Consider the following 20,258-nt stretch of genomic DNA (forward strand, 5'->3'; position numbering starts at 1 on the left):
TGACAGCTCTTTGGTCTTGGCCATAGTGGAGTTTGGAGTGTGACTGTTTGAGGTTGTGGACAGGTGTCTTTTATACTGATAACAAGTTCAAACAGGTGCCATTAATATAGGTAATGAGTGGAGGACAGAGGAGCCTCTTAAAGAAGAAGTTACAGGTCTGTGAGAGCCAGAAATCTTGCTTGTTTGTAGGTGACCAAATACTTATTTTCCACCATAATTTGCAAATAAATTCATAAAAAATCCTACAATGTGATTTTCTGGATTTTTTTCTTCTCATTTTGTCTGTCATAGTTGACGTGTACCTATGATGAAAATTACAGGCCTCTCTCATCTTTTTAAGTGGGAGAACTTGCACAATTGGTGGCTGACTAAATACTTTTTTCCCCCACTGTATCTCCCTCTCTGGCTTGAGTGAGCCAATACATTTCCTACCTTAGCCTTCCCACCTCCCACCTCACCTCCACCCTGTGAGCCTCGATAACACCATCCTCCACCACACATCTGCAGGAAGTGTTGCGCCTCTTTAATTCCATCACAACCTGTCTGTCGTGTGTTTGTGTGTGAGCCCCCTCCCCATGGGTTGGTTCTTCCCCCTGTCCCTCTGTTTTTCCCTCTGTCTCAGTGAGATGATGCCCAGTCTTTCTGTGTGTCTGTCTGTGTGATGTGATATGATGTGGGGATTTCAGTCCTCTCACCGGAGCCTGAGAGAAGGAGGAGAGGAGGAGGAGAGGAGCGAAGCGAGGGGCCCGAGATCCAGTGGCTTCATACTGTAGCACAGTGGTCGGCCCGTAAGGGATTTCTTTTCCCCCAAAAGATTTTTTAAAAATAATTTTGGGTAAAAAAATACTGTAAAATCAGTTCAGCCAAAAATGAGTTTAATTAAGGAAATCTGTTCCCAAATATTCCCTTGAATAAAAAAAAGAGACGTGATCGTGTATCAATGTAATGAAGGTATGAAATTATTGTTCTTTTCAAATACAATCTCTTTTTGAGCTTAGTTGTGGTCAATTTGCAGTGTACAAATTATTATAATTATTTTCTTGCTCCCTGACCATACAAAAAAAATCGACCCGTGACTGAATCTAGTTGCCTACCCCTGCTGTTGCACATCTAGAGGTGTCAAATCAGCGACAACCCACCTGCGCCCAGCTTAATCCACCCAGAGCCCCCCAGTCCTTTTCTCTCTCTGCTGCTGAACTCTCTGGGTGCATCCCAAATGGCACCCTATTCCCTATATGGTGCACTACTTTCGAATTAGTGCACAATTTTTTTTATTTAACCTTTATTTTGACAGGGAGTCATGCTGAGACCAAAGTCTCTTTTACAGATGAGCCCTGTATCAAATATCAATACACATCAATATACACTATACAAGCATTTCGCTACACTCGCAATAACATCTGCTAACCATGTGTATGTGACCAATACATTTGATTTGATTTGATTTGATATACACATCAATATACACATCAATACACGAAAAGCAAAACACAATCATATAAAAACAAACACATTCTTAATTAGCCATCTGAATTGCCCGACAGGCACCAACTCCAATTTTAGAGAGTTTTGGAGATTATTCCACAAGTAAGGTGTAAAAAAAACTAAAATCAGATTGACCTAATTCATTAGCGATCGAAGGGATCTCCAGAGTTAGCCTTTCCTGACACCGGGTCTGGTATTAAAATGAAGTAAGGTAGTGTAACTAATTAATAGCTTCTCGTCAATCCAAATACCCAGATATTTATAAGTGGGGACACGATCAATGTGGGCACCATCCAATGTACAAATGTATAAATCATCAGATAAATGTTGAAGCTTTTTTGAAAATAACATTTACTTAGTTTTACCTGCATTAAGTACCAATTTCAGTTCAACAAGGGCTTTCTGCAGGGCAATACAGGCAGATTATAGTTCTGAGAGAGCCTTGTCAACAAAAGGGGCAATAGCATACACAACACTGTCATCTGTATACAGGTGTATGTTACAATTTTTTGCAGATTGACCAATACTGTTTATATAGACAGTAAAAAGTACAGGACCTAAAATCGACCCCTGTGGGACACCCTTAGTAATATCAAGGAAACCTGACTTAACTACATCAGAAGAAGCACATTGTGTCCTGTCTGACAGGTAGTTTTCAAACCAAATGCAGGCTGCCTGACCCAGGCCAATTTCAGACAGTCTACGAATGAATAATGAATGGTCAACAGTGTCGAAAGCGTTCGACAGGTCTATAAAATGGGCAGCACCATTTTTTTATCACCAAAGAAGCAGCACATATACTACTATGACCTGGCCTGAAACCAAACTGAATAGAAGACACTTAGAATACATTTTGAAGCTAGAAAAGAGCTAAGCTGAGTGTTGATTAAAGATTCAAAAATTTTCGCTAGGCAGGACAGTTTAGAGATCAGGCGATAATTATTCATGTCAGAGGGGTCACCACCTTTGTGGAGAGGGGGCACATGGGCAGCCTTCCAGACCCTAGGGATAGCACCTGAGATAATTATCAGGTTAAAAATATGTCAATGATTCCACAATTAGGGGAGCAGAAAGCTGCAGCAAGAAAGGATCAAGCAAATCAGCCCCAGTGGATTTGAGAGTTGTTGAAATGAAAACAAAGGTTCACTAGAAGTTTATGGATCTTCCATGCCAACTAGAGGCTGGTAGAGGGATGAGCACTCGATTGACTGACCAGGGTCAATTAAACCACAATGTCTTTAAAATTAAAGGCCCACAGAGATAAGTGATGCTTTTAATCAACATTTTATCTAATTTTTCTCAGTGAAGACGCTAGACCCTGATACAACTTGCTTAGGCATGGAGGGAGAGGAATTTCCACACTTACGTGCATTAACTGTTTTGACGGATCACCAGCAGAGTCTGAGATAGAACTTAGAAAGTAGCATGATTTAGCTTTCTTAATGTCACGCCCTGGCTCTGGGGACTCTAGTATGTTGAGCCAGGGTGTGAGTTTTCTTTTGTTTATGTTCTAGTTGTTGTAATTCTATGTTGGCCAGGGTGGCTCCCAATCAGAGACGGCTGTAGCTCGTTGTCTCTGATTGGGAGTCATACTTAGGTAGCCGTTAGGCATGCATTATTTGTGGTAGGTAGCCGTTAGGCATGCATTATTTGTGGTTTCTTGTTCTTATTTGGTTTGTGTTAAACCGTAGACATCACGTTATCGTCTGTTGTTTTGATCGTGTGATCATTGATATAATAAATATGTTCACCTTCGACGCTGCGCATTGGTCCTCCTCCTTAGACGAGCGTGACAGAAGAAACCACCAGAACTGGACCAAGCAGCCTAGTGAGGAGCAGAGTGGGTGGACTTGGCAACAGTGGAGGAAGAGCTTCGACTGGGTCAAGCCGAATGAGGAGCTGAATGGCGGAGATTGGAAGCAGAAGAGCGAGAGTTGGGCGAGAATTATCGAGGCCTGGCCCACGGGGAAGAGAGACTCCCAGAAAAATTTTAGGGGGGGGGGCTCACGACGTCGGACCAGCAGGAGGCCGCGATAGAGCGGCCCAGCGGGTTGCCAGAGGAGGCCGCCAGGTTACAGGGGCCACTGGTCGAAGAGGGGGTGGAAGATGTAGAGGCACGGCGAGAGGTACTGGCGTGTGTTGCCAGTCCGGTCCGGCCTGTTCCTGATCCCCACGTAGGGCCAGTGGTGTTTGTTCCCAGTACGGTCCGGCCTGTTCCTGCCACTCGCACCAAGTCTACGGTGCGCATCGCCAGCTCGGCCCGGCCCATTCCTGCTCCCCGCACCAAGTCAGTGGTGCGTTTCATCAGCCCTGTCCGGCCCGTTCCTGCTCTCCGCACCAAGTCTGTGGTGCGCGTCGCCAGCCCAGTCCGGCCCATCCAAGCTCCCCGCACCAAGTCAGTGGTGCGCTTCGTCAGCCCGGTCCGGCCCGCTCCTGCTCCCCGCACCAAGTCAGTGGTGCGTTTCGTCAGCCCGGCTCGGTCCGCTCCTGCTCCCCACACCAAGCCAGTGGTGTGCGTCGTCAGTCCGGCACGGCCCGTGCCTGTTCCACCGGTGGCGGGTCCGGCACCGGTCAGGTGCTGCGTCACGCCGGAGCTAGAGCAATCCGCTCCACCAGTGTTCAGTTCAGCTCTGGTCAGCAGGGCGAGACCGGACCAGGGGTACTTTGGGGGGTTAGAGAAGGAGTGGGGGTCATGTCCGGAGCCGGATCCGCCGCCGAGGCGGAGTGCCCACCCGGTCCCTCCCCTGTTGTATTTGGTTGGCGCGGTCGGAGTCCGCGCCTTTAGTGGGGGGTACTGTCACGCCCTGGCTCTGGGGACTCTAGTATGTTGAGCCAGGGTGTGAGTTTTCTTTTGTTTATGTTCTAGTTGTTGTAATTCTATGTTGGCCAGGGTGGCTCCCAATCAGAGACGGCTGTAGCTCGTTGTCTCTGATTGGGAGTCATACTTAGGTAGCCGTTAGGCATGCAATATTTGTGGTTTCTTGTTCTTATTTGGTTTGTGTTAAACCGTAGACATCACGTTATCGTCTGTTGTTTTGATCGTGTGATCATTGATATAATAAATATGTTCACCTTCGACGCTGCGCATTGGTCCTCCTCCTTAGACGAGCGTGACACTTAATTGAGGAGGTGCATCTATTTCTCAATTGCCTGAAAAGCTGCCATCAGCAACATATTCTGTTTTTCTAGCCTTGGCCCAGGCCTGATTTCTCATCATAACAAGATCTGAAAGTTCTATAGAGAACCAAGGATGTGTTCTATTTTTTACTCTTTGGTCTTTAAACGGTGCGTGTTTGTCTGCCAGAGTGATACAAATAGATTAAAACAGTTCTAGAGCTAATTCAAGGTCATGCATGCAGCTGATAGAGGAAAAGTCAGAGTAATACATATCATGAAGTAAAGCTTGTGGGGATGTTTTGGTTTAAATGTCTCTTCATAATTATACAAGGACCAGGGGAATGGAAGCTTTTTATGTAAAACAGGGAGTGGTAATTAAATGCAAGCTTCACAAACAAAATAGGTAACAGGGTTGATGTGTTATTTCACCAAAAACTGTAGAACCAGATCACTTGCTTTTACACTATGATTTGACTATAAAATGGTCAATGTTTCTTTTGAATGTTTTTTTTTTTAAGGAATAGTTTTACCATATTAAAACAAGAGTTCAGTTCACGTTGACCTTAAAATGAGGGACAGACATAAATGGATCACTAATCACATGAAATAAATAATAATCTTCAGAAATGACTTTGTCAAAGCAACAAAATAACTAGGGCTTTAAAATTATGTTGAAAAATTGTAGACATTTTGGGTTTAAGTGGGTTAAAATCTTCCTAGAAGTCACAGAGGGTACACGGAGGGACATGTCAAAATGCTAAATGTTTGGAGGCCTCCCGAGTGGCGCAGCGCTCTAAGGCACTGCATCGCAGTACTAGAGGCGTCACTACAGACCCGGGTTTGATCCCAGGCTGTGTCTCAGCTGGCCGTGACCAGGAGACCCATAATGCGGCGCACCATTGGCCCAGCGTCGTCCGGTATTACTAACTGTAAGTCGCTTTGATAAGAGTGTCTGCTAAATGACTAAAATGTTAATTTTATGGGAGGGTTTGGCCGGCCTTGTCCCATCGCGCTCTAGCGACTCCTTGTGGCAGGCCGGGCAAATGCCTGCTGACTTCGGTCGCCAGCTATACAGTGTTTCCTCCGACACATTGGTGCGGCTGGCTTCCGGGTTAAGCGAACAGTGTGTCAAGAAGCAGTGGGGGGGTCGTGTTTTGGAGGATGCATGGCTCTCGACCTTCGCCTCTTCCGAGTCCGTACGGAAGTCGCAGTGATAGGACAAGACTGTAACTACCAATTGGATATCATGAGACTGGGGAGAAAAAGTGTTAAAAAGTACCAAAAAATATGTTGAATCTTTGCACTTTAGCAAGTCTTTATTCATATTAATAATCAATATTAAAGGGCATTTCATTTAAAATAACAGGCTTTTAAAATTCAATATTGGTGCACAATTTCTACTTAAAATATCAAATCTGACACACTTTTCATGGAACAACCCAGATATCCAGTTATAATGTATTAGTGTTGACTTGTTCTAAGCTATCACAGAACAGTGAGGCTATCAATCCCCTGTCTATCTGGGGGATCATAAATCCAACATCATTTTACCGTGGCATCGTTGACTAATACTTCCAGGTGATCATCTGTCACAGGCCCCTATCCCGTCATCGCTCGTGGCATCAAGTTTACTGAATTTTCTCTGTCTAATTTAAAGATAGCAGCATAGCACTCAAATCTGAGTATGGTACATTGTACAGTAATTCACTTACACTGGCTTGCGAAAGTATTCAACCCCCTTGGCATTTTTCCTATTTTGTTGCCTTACAACCTGGAATTAAAATGGATTTTTTTGGGGTTTGTATCATTTGATTTACACAACATGCCTACCACTTTGAAGATGCAAAATATTTATAAGACAAAAAAACTGAAAACTTGAGCGTAACTATTCACCCCCCCCAAAGTCAATACTTTGTAGAGACACCTTTTGCAGCAATTACAGCTGCAAGTCTCTTAGGGTATGTCTCTATAAGTTTGGCACATCTAGCCACTGGGATTTTTGCCCATTCTTCCAGGCAAAACTGCTCCAGCTCCTTCAAGTTGGATGGGTTCCGCTGGTGTACAGCAATCTTTAAGTCATACCACAGATTCTCAATTGGATTAAGGTCTGGGCTTTGACTAGGCCATTCCAATACATTTAAATGTTTCCCCTTAAACCACTCAAGTGTTGCTTTAGCAGTATGCTTAGGGTCATTGTCCTGCTGGAAGGGGAACCTCCGTCCCAGTCTCAAATCTCTGGAAGACTGAAACAGGTTTCCCTCAAGAATTTCCCTGTATTTAGCACCATCCATCATTCCTTGAATTCTGACCAGTTTCCCAGTCCCTGCCAATGAATAACTTCCCCACAGCATGATGGTGTTACATTTACATTTTAGTCATTTAGCAGACGCTCTTATCCACAGCGACTTACAGTTAGTGAGTGCATACATAATTTTTTTCATACTGGCCCCCCGTGGGAATCAAACCCACAACCCTGGCGTTGCAAACGCCATGCTCTACCAACTGAGCTACATCCCTGCCGGCCATTCTCTCCCCTACCCTAGACGACGCTGGGCCAATTGTGCGCCGCCCCATGGGTCTCTCGGTCGCGGCCGGCTACGACAGAGCCTGGATTCAAACCAGGATCTCTAGTAGCACAGCTAGCACTGCGATGCAGTGCCTTAGACCACTGCGCCACTCGGGAGTGAGAACTGTGTTCTCGGGGTGATGAGAGGTGTTGGGTTTGCGCCAGACATAGCGTTTTCCTTGATGACCAAAAAGCTCAATTTTAGTCTCATCTGACCAGAGTACCTTCTTCCATATGTTTGGGGAATCTCCCACATGTTTGCTTATTTTTTTCTTTAAGCGATGGCTTTTTTTCTGGCCACTCTTCCGTAAAGCCCAGCTCTGTGGTCCTATGGACAGATACTCCAATCTCTGCTGTGGAGCTTTGCAGCTCCTTCAGGGTTATATTTGGTCTCTTTGTTGCCTCTCTGATTAATGCCCTCCTTGCCTGGTCTGTGAGTTTTGGTGGGCGGACCTCTCTTGGCAGGTTTGTTGTGGTGCCATATTCTTTCAATTTTTTTATAATGGATTTAATGGTGCTCCCTGGGATGTTCAAAGTTTCTGATATTTTTTTATAACCCAACCCTGATCTGTACTTCTCCACAACTCTGTCCCTGACCTGTTTGGAGAGCTCCTTGGTCTTCATGGTGCCGCTTGCAAGGTGGTGCCCCTTGCTTAGTGGTGTTGCAGACTCTGGGGCCTTTCAGAGCAGGTGTATATATACTGAGATCATGTGACAGATCATGTGACACTTAGATTGCACACAGGTGGACTTTATTTAACTAATTATGTGACTTCTGAAGGTAATTGGTTGCACCAGATCTAATTTAGAGGCTTCATAGCAAAGGGGGTGAATACATATGCACGCACCACTTTTCTATGATTAATTTTTTTGAATATTTTGAAACAAGTTATTTTTTTCATTTCACTTCACCAACTATGTTGTGTTTGTCCATTACATGAAATCCAAATAAAAATGTATTTAAATTAATTTAAATTAATTAATAGGGAAAATGCCAAGGGGTTGAATACTTTTGCAAGGCACTGTATCTAGTCACATATGTCGTTGTAAAAAATCTGCTATAACATGAATGTGGATATGGATCAGAAAGTGATGTTTTGGGGTGCGTTCGATATGGAACCCTATTCCCTATATAGTGCACTGCTACCAAAAGTATAGGGCACGCTAAATAGGAAATAGGGTACCATTTTGGACAGAGCCTTGCTATGAGTGTGAGCAACTCCATTTTGGCTGCTCTGCTGTTCCTGGATCAGCATTAGAGCGAGTCAACGAGGGCATCTTTTAGTTACTTAGTGAGCTAGGTGTCCCGTTCCCCATCATCCATTCCGCCCAGTGAAGTAGAGCCGGGCCTCGTTCAGTGCTCCTCTACCCGCTCTCTCGGCGGCAGGCTGTCAGAAGCATTTAGCCAATGCTGTGTTGGCGCGGCACACCTTCAGCACGCTGGTCAGATCAGACCGGGCCCTAATCGCCAGCAACATGTCGGCCCAAGATCTGAGGATATGAGAATCTTAAGGCGAAGATGACTCCAGGCACCTCACTGCATCACTCCCCTGGGACCCCTCGGCCCCCTTCTTTATTCACCCCCTTCTTTATTCACCCCCACTCCTCCCTCTACCCCCCAACCACCCATAACATCTTCAAAAGCACAGCCCCATCCCCCTCCCCCTCCCCCTCCTCCTCCTCCTCCTCCTCCTCCTGCTCCAGGTCCCAGCATAATGTTCTCTCTCTCTCTCTCTCTCTCTCTCTCTCTCTCTCTCTCTCTCTCTCTCTCTCTCTCTCTCTGTGTATATATATATACTTAGCACCACGACAGCACTTGGCTCTACACCCACAGAAAGACGGGAGATAGAGAAATGAATGTTTTCAAGAGAATAACAATAGTGGAATAGAGACATCATAGTAATAGGGGGGCTTGGGGGAATATTCCACACATATTGGAGAGTTAGGGGATGGGTGGATGATAGATCCCTTTAAGGGATGGAGGGATGGTCTGTTGGGAGAGGAGGATGGAGGGATGGTCTGTTGGGAGAGGAGGATGGAGGGATGGTCTGTTGGGAGAGGAGGATGGAGGGATGGTCTGTTGGGAGAGGAGGATGGAGGGATGGTCTGTTGGGAGAGGAGGATGGAGGGGGACTGGGGGATTCTAGAGGGAGAGGGGGAATGACAGAGAGCAGGACTGTGTACTTAATTGGGAGAAGAAGAGAGTAGGGGGGACTCTGGGGTTCTAGTATATATATATATATTTTTAAAGGGAATGTGAATCATCCCTTTAAATAAAAAAACTCAGTAGCCAATGTTGTATTTCTGTGTGTTCTGTATGTTGGATAGTTTTTTACAAATACAGATATTTTCTGTCCCAATATGTCAGGATAGATGGTAAAGATACTGTAGAGGGAAGTGGAGAGTGATATGATGCAATGTAATAAGTAGAGTATAGCACAGGTTGATGAATTATGAAGGATGCTTGGAGGTTGCGTCAAGGTGTCTGTATGATGTGGGGACTGGGACTTGTGTGCTTTGTGTATTAGTGTGTGAATTAGTGTTAGTATCATATGAATGTTTTTATTTTTGTTGTGATGTTCAAAAACATAGAGAACTGTGTGTGTGTGTGAGAGAGAGAGAGAGAGAGAGAGAGAGAGAGAGAGAGAATGAGAGAATGTGAGAGAGAGTGAGAGAGAGAGAGCATGTAGCAAGGTGACTGTTGTGAGGTGTCATCGTGTGTGTTATATTGTGTCTGGTTCTACAGAGCTTCAAGTTGAACGTGGAAAGTCACTGCTCCCTGAAGCTCCCTGAAAGACTGTGTTAATATGTTGTCTGGTTGTGTCTTTGTTGCAGAGTTTCAAGCTGAACGTGGACAGTCACTGCTCCCTGAAAGACTATGTACTGGAGGAAGGCAGGCAGCTGCTGGAAGTCATCATCTCCCACAAATCAGGTACGGCTCTCACTGCTCGCAACCCTCTCATTTATTATTAATGTTTATATTAACATACTGACCTTCAGAATGTATACATCTTAAAGTAACCGCTTCTCAAGCAAGGGGAAGGGGGTAAAGAAACAGCTTTTTCAACATACATTACCAATGGCATTCTATCTGCAGTGGATTGAGTGAGTGAGTGAGTTCGGACAGGCTGGGAGAGGTTGGTGCTTGTGACTGGGTCGAGAAAAGATAGAGAGGAGAGCCAGAGAGGTGGAAAGAGGAGAGGGAGAGAGGTGGAAAGAGGAGAGGAAGAGGTGGAAAGAGGAGAGGGAGAGAGGTGGAAATAGGAGAGGGATAGAGGTGGAAAGATGAGAGGGAGAGAGGTGGAAAGAGGAGAGGAAGAGGTGGAAAGAGGAGAGGGAGAGAGGTGGAAAGAGGAGAGGGATAGAGGTGGAAAGAGGAGAGGGAGCGAGGTGGAAAGAGGAGAGGGAGAGAGGTGGAAAGAGGAGAGGGAGAGAGGTGGAAAGAGGAGAGGGAGAGAGGTGGAAAGAGGAGAGGGAGAGAGGTGGAAAGAGGAGAGGGAGAGAGGTGGAAAGAGGAGAGGGAGAGAGGTGGAAAGAGGAGAGGGAGAGAGGTGGAAAGAGGAGAGGGAGCGAGGCGCTGTGTATTTGAAGCGAGCGAGTAATAATAATATAAATGCCATTTAGCAGACGCTTTTATCCAAAGCGACTTACAGTCATGCGTGCATACATTTTTGTGTATGGGTGGTCGCGGGGATCGAACCCACTACCTTAGCGTTACAAGCGCTGTGCTCTACCAGCTGAGCTACAGAGGACCACAGTAGGAGAGAGAAAAAGCGAAGGAGGCGCTGTGTATATTATAATAATAATAATAATTTGGTGGCAGTCTATATCTGTCCTACTTCACACATGTACAAGTTTGTATTATACACGTGTGAATTGTAAATGTTTTTTTTTCTTCATATTCTAACTCCCCGAGACACCCTCGGAGAGTGGGGTCACGGCCAGGGATATAAAAAGAGAGGGATCGAGTGAGGGAGGGAGGCGCTGTGTTTTTGAAGATGGGTGAAATTAGGAACAGCAGGGCCTGAGTTAGAGGCCATCTTCCAGACGTTTCCTCCCCTCTGCTGGGCCGATTATTCACCTAAAGCATCTAGCCAGCCAGTCAACCAGACAGCAAATCTCTCCCCTTACTTCCTTCGCTGCAGACACTAATACCTGGTTTCCTAGCAACTCTGCAGTTCACTCATGATAATTCTACAGGTATGAGCAGTGTGTGACATTGTTGAGCAGCCAGTCACTAGATAGATAGTACAGTGAGTGTGTGTGTGTGTGTGTGTGTGTGTGTGTGTGTGTGTGTGTGTGTGTGTGTGTGTGTGTGTGTGTGTGTGTGTGTGTGTGTGTGCATTACAGGGTCACATTCTGCCCTGGCTCATTCATCTTGATTTGATTACTTTGAACAAACAGGATTTGGGTGAATGATGGCTGCTGGTTGAGAGACAGACAGGGCTGGAGTTTGTTCAAACAGGATTTGGGAGAATGATGGCTGCTGGGACAGAGTCCTGCTGGTTGAGAGACAGACAGGGCTGGAGTAACACCGTGGTGGTTCTGCAGGTGGATGCAGTGTGTTGTGGGAGGGGTTTAACTCTAAACCAGCTACTCATCACATGTGGTACACATATTGGTGTGTTCATATATTGTACATTAGTTCACATACTGTATGGCAGATCACATAGGCATCTGTGTTCAGGGTAGAGAGAGCAAGGTGGACCACTGAATAATTCCTGATCATATCAAATAAAGACCTCACTCACCCTTTAAAGACTAATCAACAAGGTAAATAATAATAATAATAATAATAATAATAATAATAATGATGATGATGATGATGATGATAATGATCAAGGATAAAAGAGTTTAGCATAATAAAATGATAAATATCAGTACATCAGTGAATGAAGGATTTTAGGAGGGTGGGTGTGTCAGAATGGAAGGAAGTTTATAGGTAGTGGCTAAACCAGAGACTTTCTCTCTCTATTGTCTATCTGTCCAGGCCTGAGGGACATGCTCCAGATGGTCGTACACCAGTGGCAGCAGCTCCAGAGGCAGATCCGCCGCCAGCACAGCTGGATGCTGCAGACTCTGGACGCCATCAAAGCCCACATCCTGGCCACTGAGACTGAGGCCTCTCAGGAGGCAGAGACCACGGGACCGCTGGCCAGCCCAAAGGTAAACTGTAGCCACACAGACTCCATTTCCTCATATCCCCCATATCCCACCGCCCGCCTGGCCCGCGTGCCTGTCCTCCTGCCACTGACTGAAGTCCACCCGCTCTCCCTCTTTTCGTTCCTCTCCCTCTGTTCTCCTCTCCCTCTCGCCCGGGGCAATCCAGTGCTCGCTCAGCAAAATAAACAAACAGAAGGGGGAAATGGGAAGGGGTTGGTGCTATTAGCATAAGAAGCAGCTAAAGTAAAGCTTCCCAGTTAGAAGTTACTGGGGGTGGACACAAGTAGATGTACATGATGTGAATATTACATATTTCATAAATAAACTCTAAAGCAATGGTGGTGGTGGCTGCATGAATCATTTGAGAAGACAAAATGCAACAAACGCACATGTACAAGCACACACACTCACAGGAACAATAGACATAAAAATCACACACAATTATTTGTAGCTCAAAATGTGTGAAACCCACTATGTTCCTTGCATTTAATGTGTAATTACCGGCGTTGTCATTCTAGGTTACGATTGCTCATTGTTTAATTGCCAACTGTGATTTGGTAATTTACGCTCAGATCTGACTTTGGTGGATGGAGGCATCCTTTCCACTTACCCAGAGAGACCCATGCAGGCAGAGAGAGACAAATGTATTTGTGTTTGTGCATCAGAAGGATATGAGCAGCCATGTCAGAGCATCAGCACAGCTCGGCTGGATTTCCCAGGGGGCCGTGCAATGTGGAGGCACAATCTTCACAGCGTCGCTCCTCGCTCTTCCTTCTTCTGACCATAATCTCATCTGTTTCATCTGAACCAAATTACAAACACAATCCCTTTTCCTTTTCTTTTCCTCTCCTTTCATTTCCTCTCCTCTCCTCTCCTTTCATTTCATCTCCTCGCATCCCTCTTTTCACGTCGTAGGCGACAACATAAATAATCCTGCTGCTTTTAAATTGTTTTGTTGCAATTAGAAATCACCACAATCAGTGTGATCAGTCAGCTCTGACATCCATTAGCTGCTTGGTTGCAGCAAATTAACACAGAGACGAGCCAGTGATTCATTATTCCATAGCTGTTAATGGCGATCAGATGCATTGCCTAATTAGAGGGTGGCCATGGTGGTGGGGGTCAGGGAAGGAGCCACAAATCTCCACTCAGCACTGTGTGTTTCGACCCATCCTGACTCTCTGACGAGGGGGCACGGGGTTGGGTACATTTGATAGGATGATGTTGACGGGGGCAAGATGAGAGGTGTCATCTTCTGATCTGAGGGATGGATGACAGGGGGGTGATGTCATCAGAACGGTGGGATGATAAGTCACAGGTCTGGTCCAGGTTGTGTTTGTTGTTCATCCATCAGGAGTTATGAACGTAGGAGGTTCTCCCAAGGTTATTTTAATGTTATTTTAATTTGTGTGTGCTGCAGAGATGTTAGCTTGTAATAATGGTGAGCTTGTGTACTTAATATAGCCCATATACTTAAGCTTTTATATGTTGGAAATTCATTGAGAAAAAAAATATCAACCTAGTTATGGTTTAGAACAACGACGATATTTCTTTCCAGTGTCCCATTAATTCCTAATGTTTCTAAAAACAACAGGTGCTCTTTGATGTCATTAATTTGTGCCCGTGTAAAAATGACAGACGTAAGAGCAATGCAACGTCACCAGACACTAACGTTGCCCCCATTTAAGGTGTGTATAAAGCAAGGTGCGTCTCTCCTGGCGCCCATAACGGTTTGTTGTTATTGCGGAGTGCATATTCTCCTACCGTTGTCTCTCCGTGTTGATGTTCCCGAATCTGAATCATTTTCCATGGGACCATAAAGTTTTGAACATGGCTGGATAATGGTCAAATGGTAATCCTGAGGGAACCCTGTCTTATTCCCCTCTAATTACATTGTTGGGGAAGATCAGCGAGAGAGAGAGAGAGAGGCACATGTAATGATAAACAGCTCGGAGCTTCAACACTCACAACGCTTCAGTCCCAATAACAAGATGCTTCTCAAAATCCCCTGGCAAATAATGGGGTCTTTCCACGAAAATAGTGCCTTTTGCATTCCTTTGATATTTTAAGTAGAAATTATGCACCAATATTGAATTCTAAAAGCCTGTTATATTAAATGAAATGGCCTTTAATATAGACCACATGGAGAATTCAATACATCTGATTTTTTTTATATGAAAAAAGGCTTGCTAAAGTGTCCCTCCATCAACTTGTGTCACTTTTATAAATATTTTTACCCACTTAATCCCAACATTTCTCCAAGTTTCACCATCATTGTAAAGCCCTATTTACAGTTGAAGTTATATACACCTTAGCCAAATACATTTAAACTCAGTTTTTCACAATTCCTGACATTTAATCCTAGTAAAAATGCCCTTTTTTAGGTCAGTTAGGATCACCACTTTATTTTAAGAATGTGAAATGTCAGAATAATAGTAGAGAGAATGATTTATTTAAGCTTTTATTTCTTTCATCACATTCCCAGTGGGTCAGAAGTTTACATACACTCAATTAGTATTTGGTAGCATTGCCTTTAAATTGTTTAACTTGGGTCAAACGTTTCAGGTAGCCTTCCACAAGCTTCCCACAATAAGTTGGGTGAATTGTGGCCCATTCCTCCTGACAGAGCTGGTGTAACTGAGTCAGGTTTGTAGGCCTCCTTGCTCGCACACGCTTTTTCAGTTCTGCCCACACATTTTCTATAGGATTGAGGTCAGGGCTTTGTGATGGCCACTCCAATACCTTGACTTTGTTGTCCTTAAGCCATTTTGCCACAACTTTGGAAGTATGCTTGGGGTCATTGTCCATTTGGAAGACCCATTTGCGACCAAGCTTTAACTTCCTGACTGATGTCTTGAGATGTTGCTTCAATATATCAACATAATTTTCCTTCCTCATGATGCCATCTATTTTGTGACGTGCACCAGTCCCTCCTGCAGCAAAGCACCCCCACAGCATGATGCTGCCACCCCCGTGCTTCACGGTTGGGATGGTGTTCTTCGGCTTGCAAGCCTTCCCCTTTTTCCTCCAAACATAACGATGGTCATTATGGCCAAACAGTTCTATTTCTGTTTCATCAGACCAGAGGACATTTCTCCAAAAAGTACGATCTTTGTCCCCATGTGCAGTTGCAAACCGTAGTCTGGCTTTTTTATGGCGGTTTTGGAGCAGTGGCTTCTTCCTGGCTGAGCGGCCTTTCAGGTTATGTCGATATAGGACTCGTTTTACTGTGGATATAGATACTTTTGTACCTGTTTCCTCCAGCATCTTCACAAGGTCCTGCTGTTGTTCTGGGATTGATTTGTACTTTTCGCACTAAAGTACGTTAATCTCTAGGAGATAGAACGCATCTCCTTCCTGAGCGGTATAATGGCTGCGTGGTCCCATGGTGTTTATACTTGCGTACTATTGTTTGTACAGATGAATGTGGTACCTTCAGGCGTTTGGAAATTGCTCCCAAGGATGAACCAGACTTGTGGAGGTCTACAATTTGTTTTCTGAGGTCTTGGCTGATTTATTTTGATTTTCTCATGATGTCAAGCAAAGAGGCACTGAGTTTGAAGGTAGGCGTTGAAATACATCCACTGGTACACCTCCAATTGACTCAAATGATGTAAATTAGTCTATCAGAAGCTTCTAAAGCCATGACATCATTTTCTGGAATTTTCCAAGCTGTTTAAAGGCACAGTCAACTTAGTGTATGTAAACTTCTGACCCACTGAAATTGTGATACAGTGAATTATAAGTGAAATAATATGTCTGTAAACAATTATTGGAAATGTACTTGTGTCATGCACAAAGTAGATGTCCTAACCGACTTGCCAAAACTATAGTTTGTTAACAAGAAATGTGTGGTGTGGTTGAAAAACAAGTTTTAATGACCTAAGTGTATGTAAACTTCCGACTTCAACTGTATGTTGCTGCATTGACAAAGTCATTTCTGAAGATTATTATTTATTTCATGTGATAAGGGATTCATTTCCCTCATTTTAAGGTCAACCCTGTTACGTGAACTGAACTCTCGTTTTAATATGGTGAAACTATTCCTTTTAAAATATTTTTTTCCAAAGGAAACATTGAACCTCTAATAGTCAAATCATAGTGTAAAAGCAAGTGAGCTGGTTCTACCCTTTTGGAACTTTTTCTGGTGTTTTGTGGTGGAAAACTGAGTGGGTCAAGCGTTAACACGTCCACCCTGTTACCCACAGACAGACAGGCTTGATATTTTTTTTGTGAAGCTTGCATTCTATTGCCACTCACTGTTGCACACAACAAGCTTCCATTTCTCATGTCATAAGGGGATTTATGGCTGATTTAAGAAGAAATCGTCAACCCTGTTACAGTCAACCCTGTTACTTTATTTGGCACTTAATACAGTGACTTCAGAAAGTATTCACTTATTCCACATTTTGTTGTGTTACAGCCTGAATTCAAAATTGATTAAATTGATTTTTTCCCCTCACCCATCTACATATAATACCCTATAATGACAAAGTGAAAACATGTTTTTTGATTTTTTTGCAAATGTATTGAACATGTAATACAGAAATACAGTATCTTATTTACATAAGTATTCACACCCCTGAGTCAATACTTTGTAGAAGCACTTTTGGCAGCGATTACATCTGGTTGTCTTTCTGGGTAAGTCTCTAAGAGCTTTCCACAACTGGATTGTGCAACATTTGCCCATTAGTCTTTTCAAAATTCTTCCACAACCATTTTCAGCCCTTGACATTTTCAAGTGGATTTAAGTCAAAACTGTAACTTGGCCACTCAGGAACATTCACTGTCTTCTTGGTAAGCAACTCCAGTGTCGATTTCTGGCCTTGTGTTTTAGGTTATTGTCCTGCTGAAAGCAGACTGTCACGATCGTTGTAAGAGGCAGACCAAGGCGCAGCGTGATAGGCGTACATCTTTTAATGAGTACTTTACACAATAACAAAACAACAAAACGATACGTGAAGTCTCAAGGTTCACCAACACAAACCTATACAGAACAAGATCCCACAATCAACTGTGCAAAACAGGCTGCCTAAGTATGGTTCCCAATCAGAGACAACGAGCAACAGCTGCCTCTGATCGGGAACCACCCTGGCCAACATAGATCTAAACGATCTAGACAGAAAACAAGGAACAACTAAACATAGGAACTAACACCCTGGCGCAACATTAAAGAGTCCCCAGAGCCAGGGCGTGACAGTACCCCCCCCCCCCCCAAAGGCGCGGCCAACCAAACACCACAGGGGAGGGGCCGGGTGGGCATTCCGCCTCGGAGGCGGATCCGGCTCCGGGCGTGACCACCACTCTCTCTCTCGCCCTCGTGGTCTGGCCCTGCTGGCCGGAGCTGGACTGAACACCGGTGGAGCGGATTGCTCTGGCTCCGGCGTGGAGCAGCTGACCGGTGCCGGACCAGGCACAGGTGGAACAGGCACGGACCGTGCCGGACTGACGACACGCACCACTGGCTTGGTGCGGGAACGGGCCGGACCGGGCTGACGACGCGCACCACTGGCTTGGTGCGGGGAGCAGGAACGGGCCGGACCGGGCTGACGACGCGCTCCACTGGCTTGGTGCGGGGAGCAGGTACAGGCCGAACCGGGCTGGCGACGCGCACCACTGGCTTGGTGCGGGGAGCAGGAACAGGCCGGACCGGGCTGGCGACGCGCACCACAGGCTTGGTGCGGGGAGCAGGAACGGGCCGGACCGGGCTGACGACGCGCCCCACTGGCTTGGTGCGGGGAGCAGGCACGGGCCGGGCCGGGCTGGCGACGCGCACCACAGGCTTGGTTTGGGGAGCAGGAACAGGCCGGACTGGGCTGGCGACGCGCACCACAGCCTTGGTGCGGGGAGCAGGAACGGGCCGGACCGGGCTGACGACGTGCACCACTGGCTTGGTGCGGGGAGCAGGAACAGGCCGGACCGGGTTGGCGACGCGCACCACTGGCTTGGTGCGGGGAGCAGGAACAGGCCGGACCGGGCTGGCGACGCGCACCACTGGCTTGGTGCGGGGAGCAGGAACAGGCCGGACCGGGCTGGCAACGCGCACCACTGGCTTGGTGCGGGGAGCAGGAACAGGCCGGACCGGGCTGGCGACGTGCACCACAGGCTTGGTGCGAGGGACAGGAACAGGCCGGACCGTACTGGGAACACACACCACTGGCCTTGTGCGGGGATCAGGAACGGGCCGGACCGGACTGGTAACACACCCCAGTACCTCTCGCCGTGCCTCTACACTCTCCTTCCCCCTCATGACCAATGGCCCCCGTAACCTGGTGGCCTCCTCTCCTAGTCCGCAAACTCGCCCTGTAGCTGCCTCCAGCAACCCCGTCGTCCATGCCGTGTGCCCCCCCCAAAAAATTACTTGGGGTTGCCTCTCGCCGGTCTGCCGACGACCCGGTTGGCGCCGCTTCTCCTCTCCTGCCTGGGCATCCTCCCTCATCGCCCTCCGGTAGCGGACGGCCTCCTCCTCTGTGATTCTCCCCCAACCGAGGAGGACATCTACCAGAGTAACCTCCTGTTCCATACCCGGCGTTTGCTCCTGCACACGCTGCTTGGTCCTATTTTGGTGGGATCTTCTGTCACGATCGTTGTAAGAGGCAGACCAAGGCGCAGCGTGATAGGCGTACATCTTTTAATGTGTACTTTACACAATAACAAAACAAAAAAACGATACGTGAAATCTCAAGGTTCACCAACACAAACCTATACAGAACAAGATCCCACAATCAACTATGCAAAACAGGCTGCCTAAGTATGGTTCCCAATCAGAGACAACGAGCAACAGCTGCCTCTGATCGGGAACCACCCTGGCCAACATAGATCTAAACGATCTAGACAGAAAACAAGGAACAACTAAACATAGGAACTAACACCCTGGCTCAACATTAAAGAGTCCCCAGAGGCAGGGCGTGACACAGACTGAACCAGGTTTTCCTCTAGGATTTTGCCTGTGCTTAGCTCGATACCGTTAATTTTTTTATCATGAAAAACTCCCCAGTCCTTTACGATTAGAATGGTATCCACAAGTTCATCTGACTCTGGGAAAGTAGATAAAGGGCATCATTGCCAACATCCCGAAGTATCCCTTTAAACCAGTTTTTTATAAAGATGAACATGTGCTCTTCATGACAGAATGTTAAAATTAGGTGAAATTAAAAGTATTTTTGGGACCAAGTTATACTTCTCAAAAGGCACCAAATTGGTGGAATGACCCAGAGCATTCGGAAAGTATTCAGACCCCTTCAATCTTTCCACATTTTGTTACGTTACAGCCTTATTCTAAAATTGATTAAATTGTATTTTTTTCTCATCAATCTACAGTGGGGAAAAAAAGTATTTAGTCAGCCACCAATTGTGCAAGTTCTCCCACTTAAAAAGATGAGAGAGGCCTGTAATTTTCATCATAGGTACACGTCAACTATGACAGACAAATTGAGAAAAAAAAATCCAGAAAATCCCATTGTAGGATTTTTAATGAATTTATTTGCAAATTATGGTGGAAAATAAGTATTTGGTCACCTACAAACAAGCAAGATTTCTGGCTCTTACAGACCTGTAACTTCTTCTTTAAGAGGCTCCTCTGTCCTCCACTCGTTACCTGTATTAATGGCACCTGTTTTAACTTGTTATCAGTATAAAAGACACCTGTCCACAACCTCAAACAGTCACACTCCAAACTTCACAATGGCCAAGACCAAAGAGCTGTCAAAGGACACCAAAAACAAAATTGTAGACCTGCACCAGGCTGGGAAGACTGAATCTGCAATAGGTAAGCAGCTTGGTTTGAAGAAATCAACTGTGGGAGCAATTATTAGGAAATGGAAGACATACAAGACCACTGATAATCTCCCTCGATCTGGGGCTCCACGCAAGATCTCACCCCGTGGGGTCAAAATGATCACAAGAACGGTGAGCAAAAATCCCAGAA

General features: G+C 45.7%; 1 protein-coding gene across 1 annotated transcript in view; it reads left to right on the top strand.

Moving 5' to 3' along the window:
• LOC311102973 (A-kinase anchor protein 6-like) overlaps positions 1 to 20,258 on the top strand; it is a gene marked incomplete at both ends in the record, with an annotated part of 205,347 nt that overhangs the window by 63,100 nt on the left and 121,989 nt on the right. Inside the window, 2 exons of the mRNA XM_084144478.1 lie at positions 10,004 to 10,100; positions 12,159 to 12,334. Of these exons, the coding sequence (XP_084000604.1) occupies positions 10,004 to 10,100; positions 12,159 to 12,334 (273 nt within the window). The remainder of the gene's footprint in view (positions 1 to 10,003; positions 10,101 to 12,158; positions 12,335 to 20,258) is intronic.

Source organism: Coregonus lavaretus (assembly GCF_964263955.1).
Source record: "Coregonus lavaretus genome assembly, chromosome: 27".
Classification (NCBI taxonomy): Eukaryota; Metazoa; Chordata; class Actinopteri; order Salmoniformes; family Salmonidae; genus Coregonus; species Coregonus lavaretus.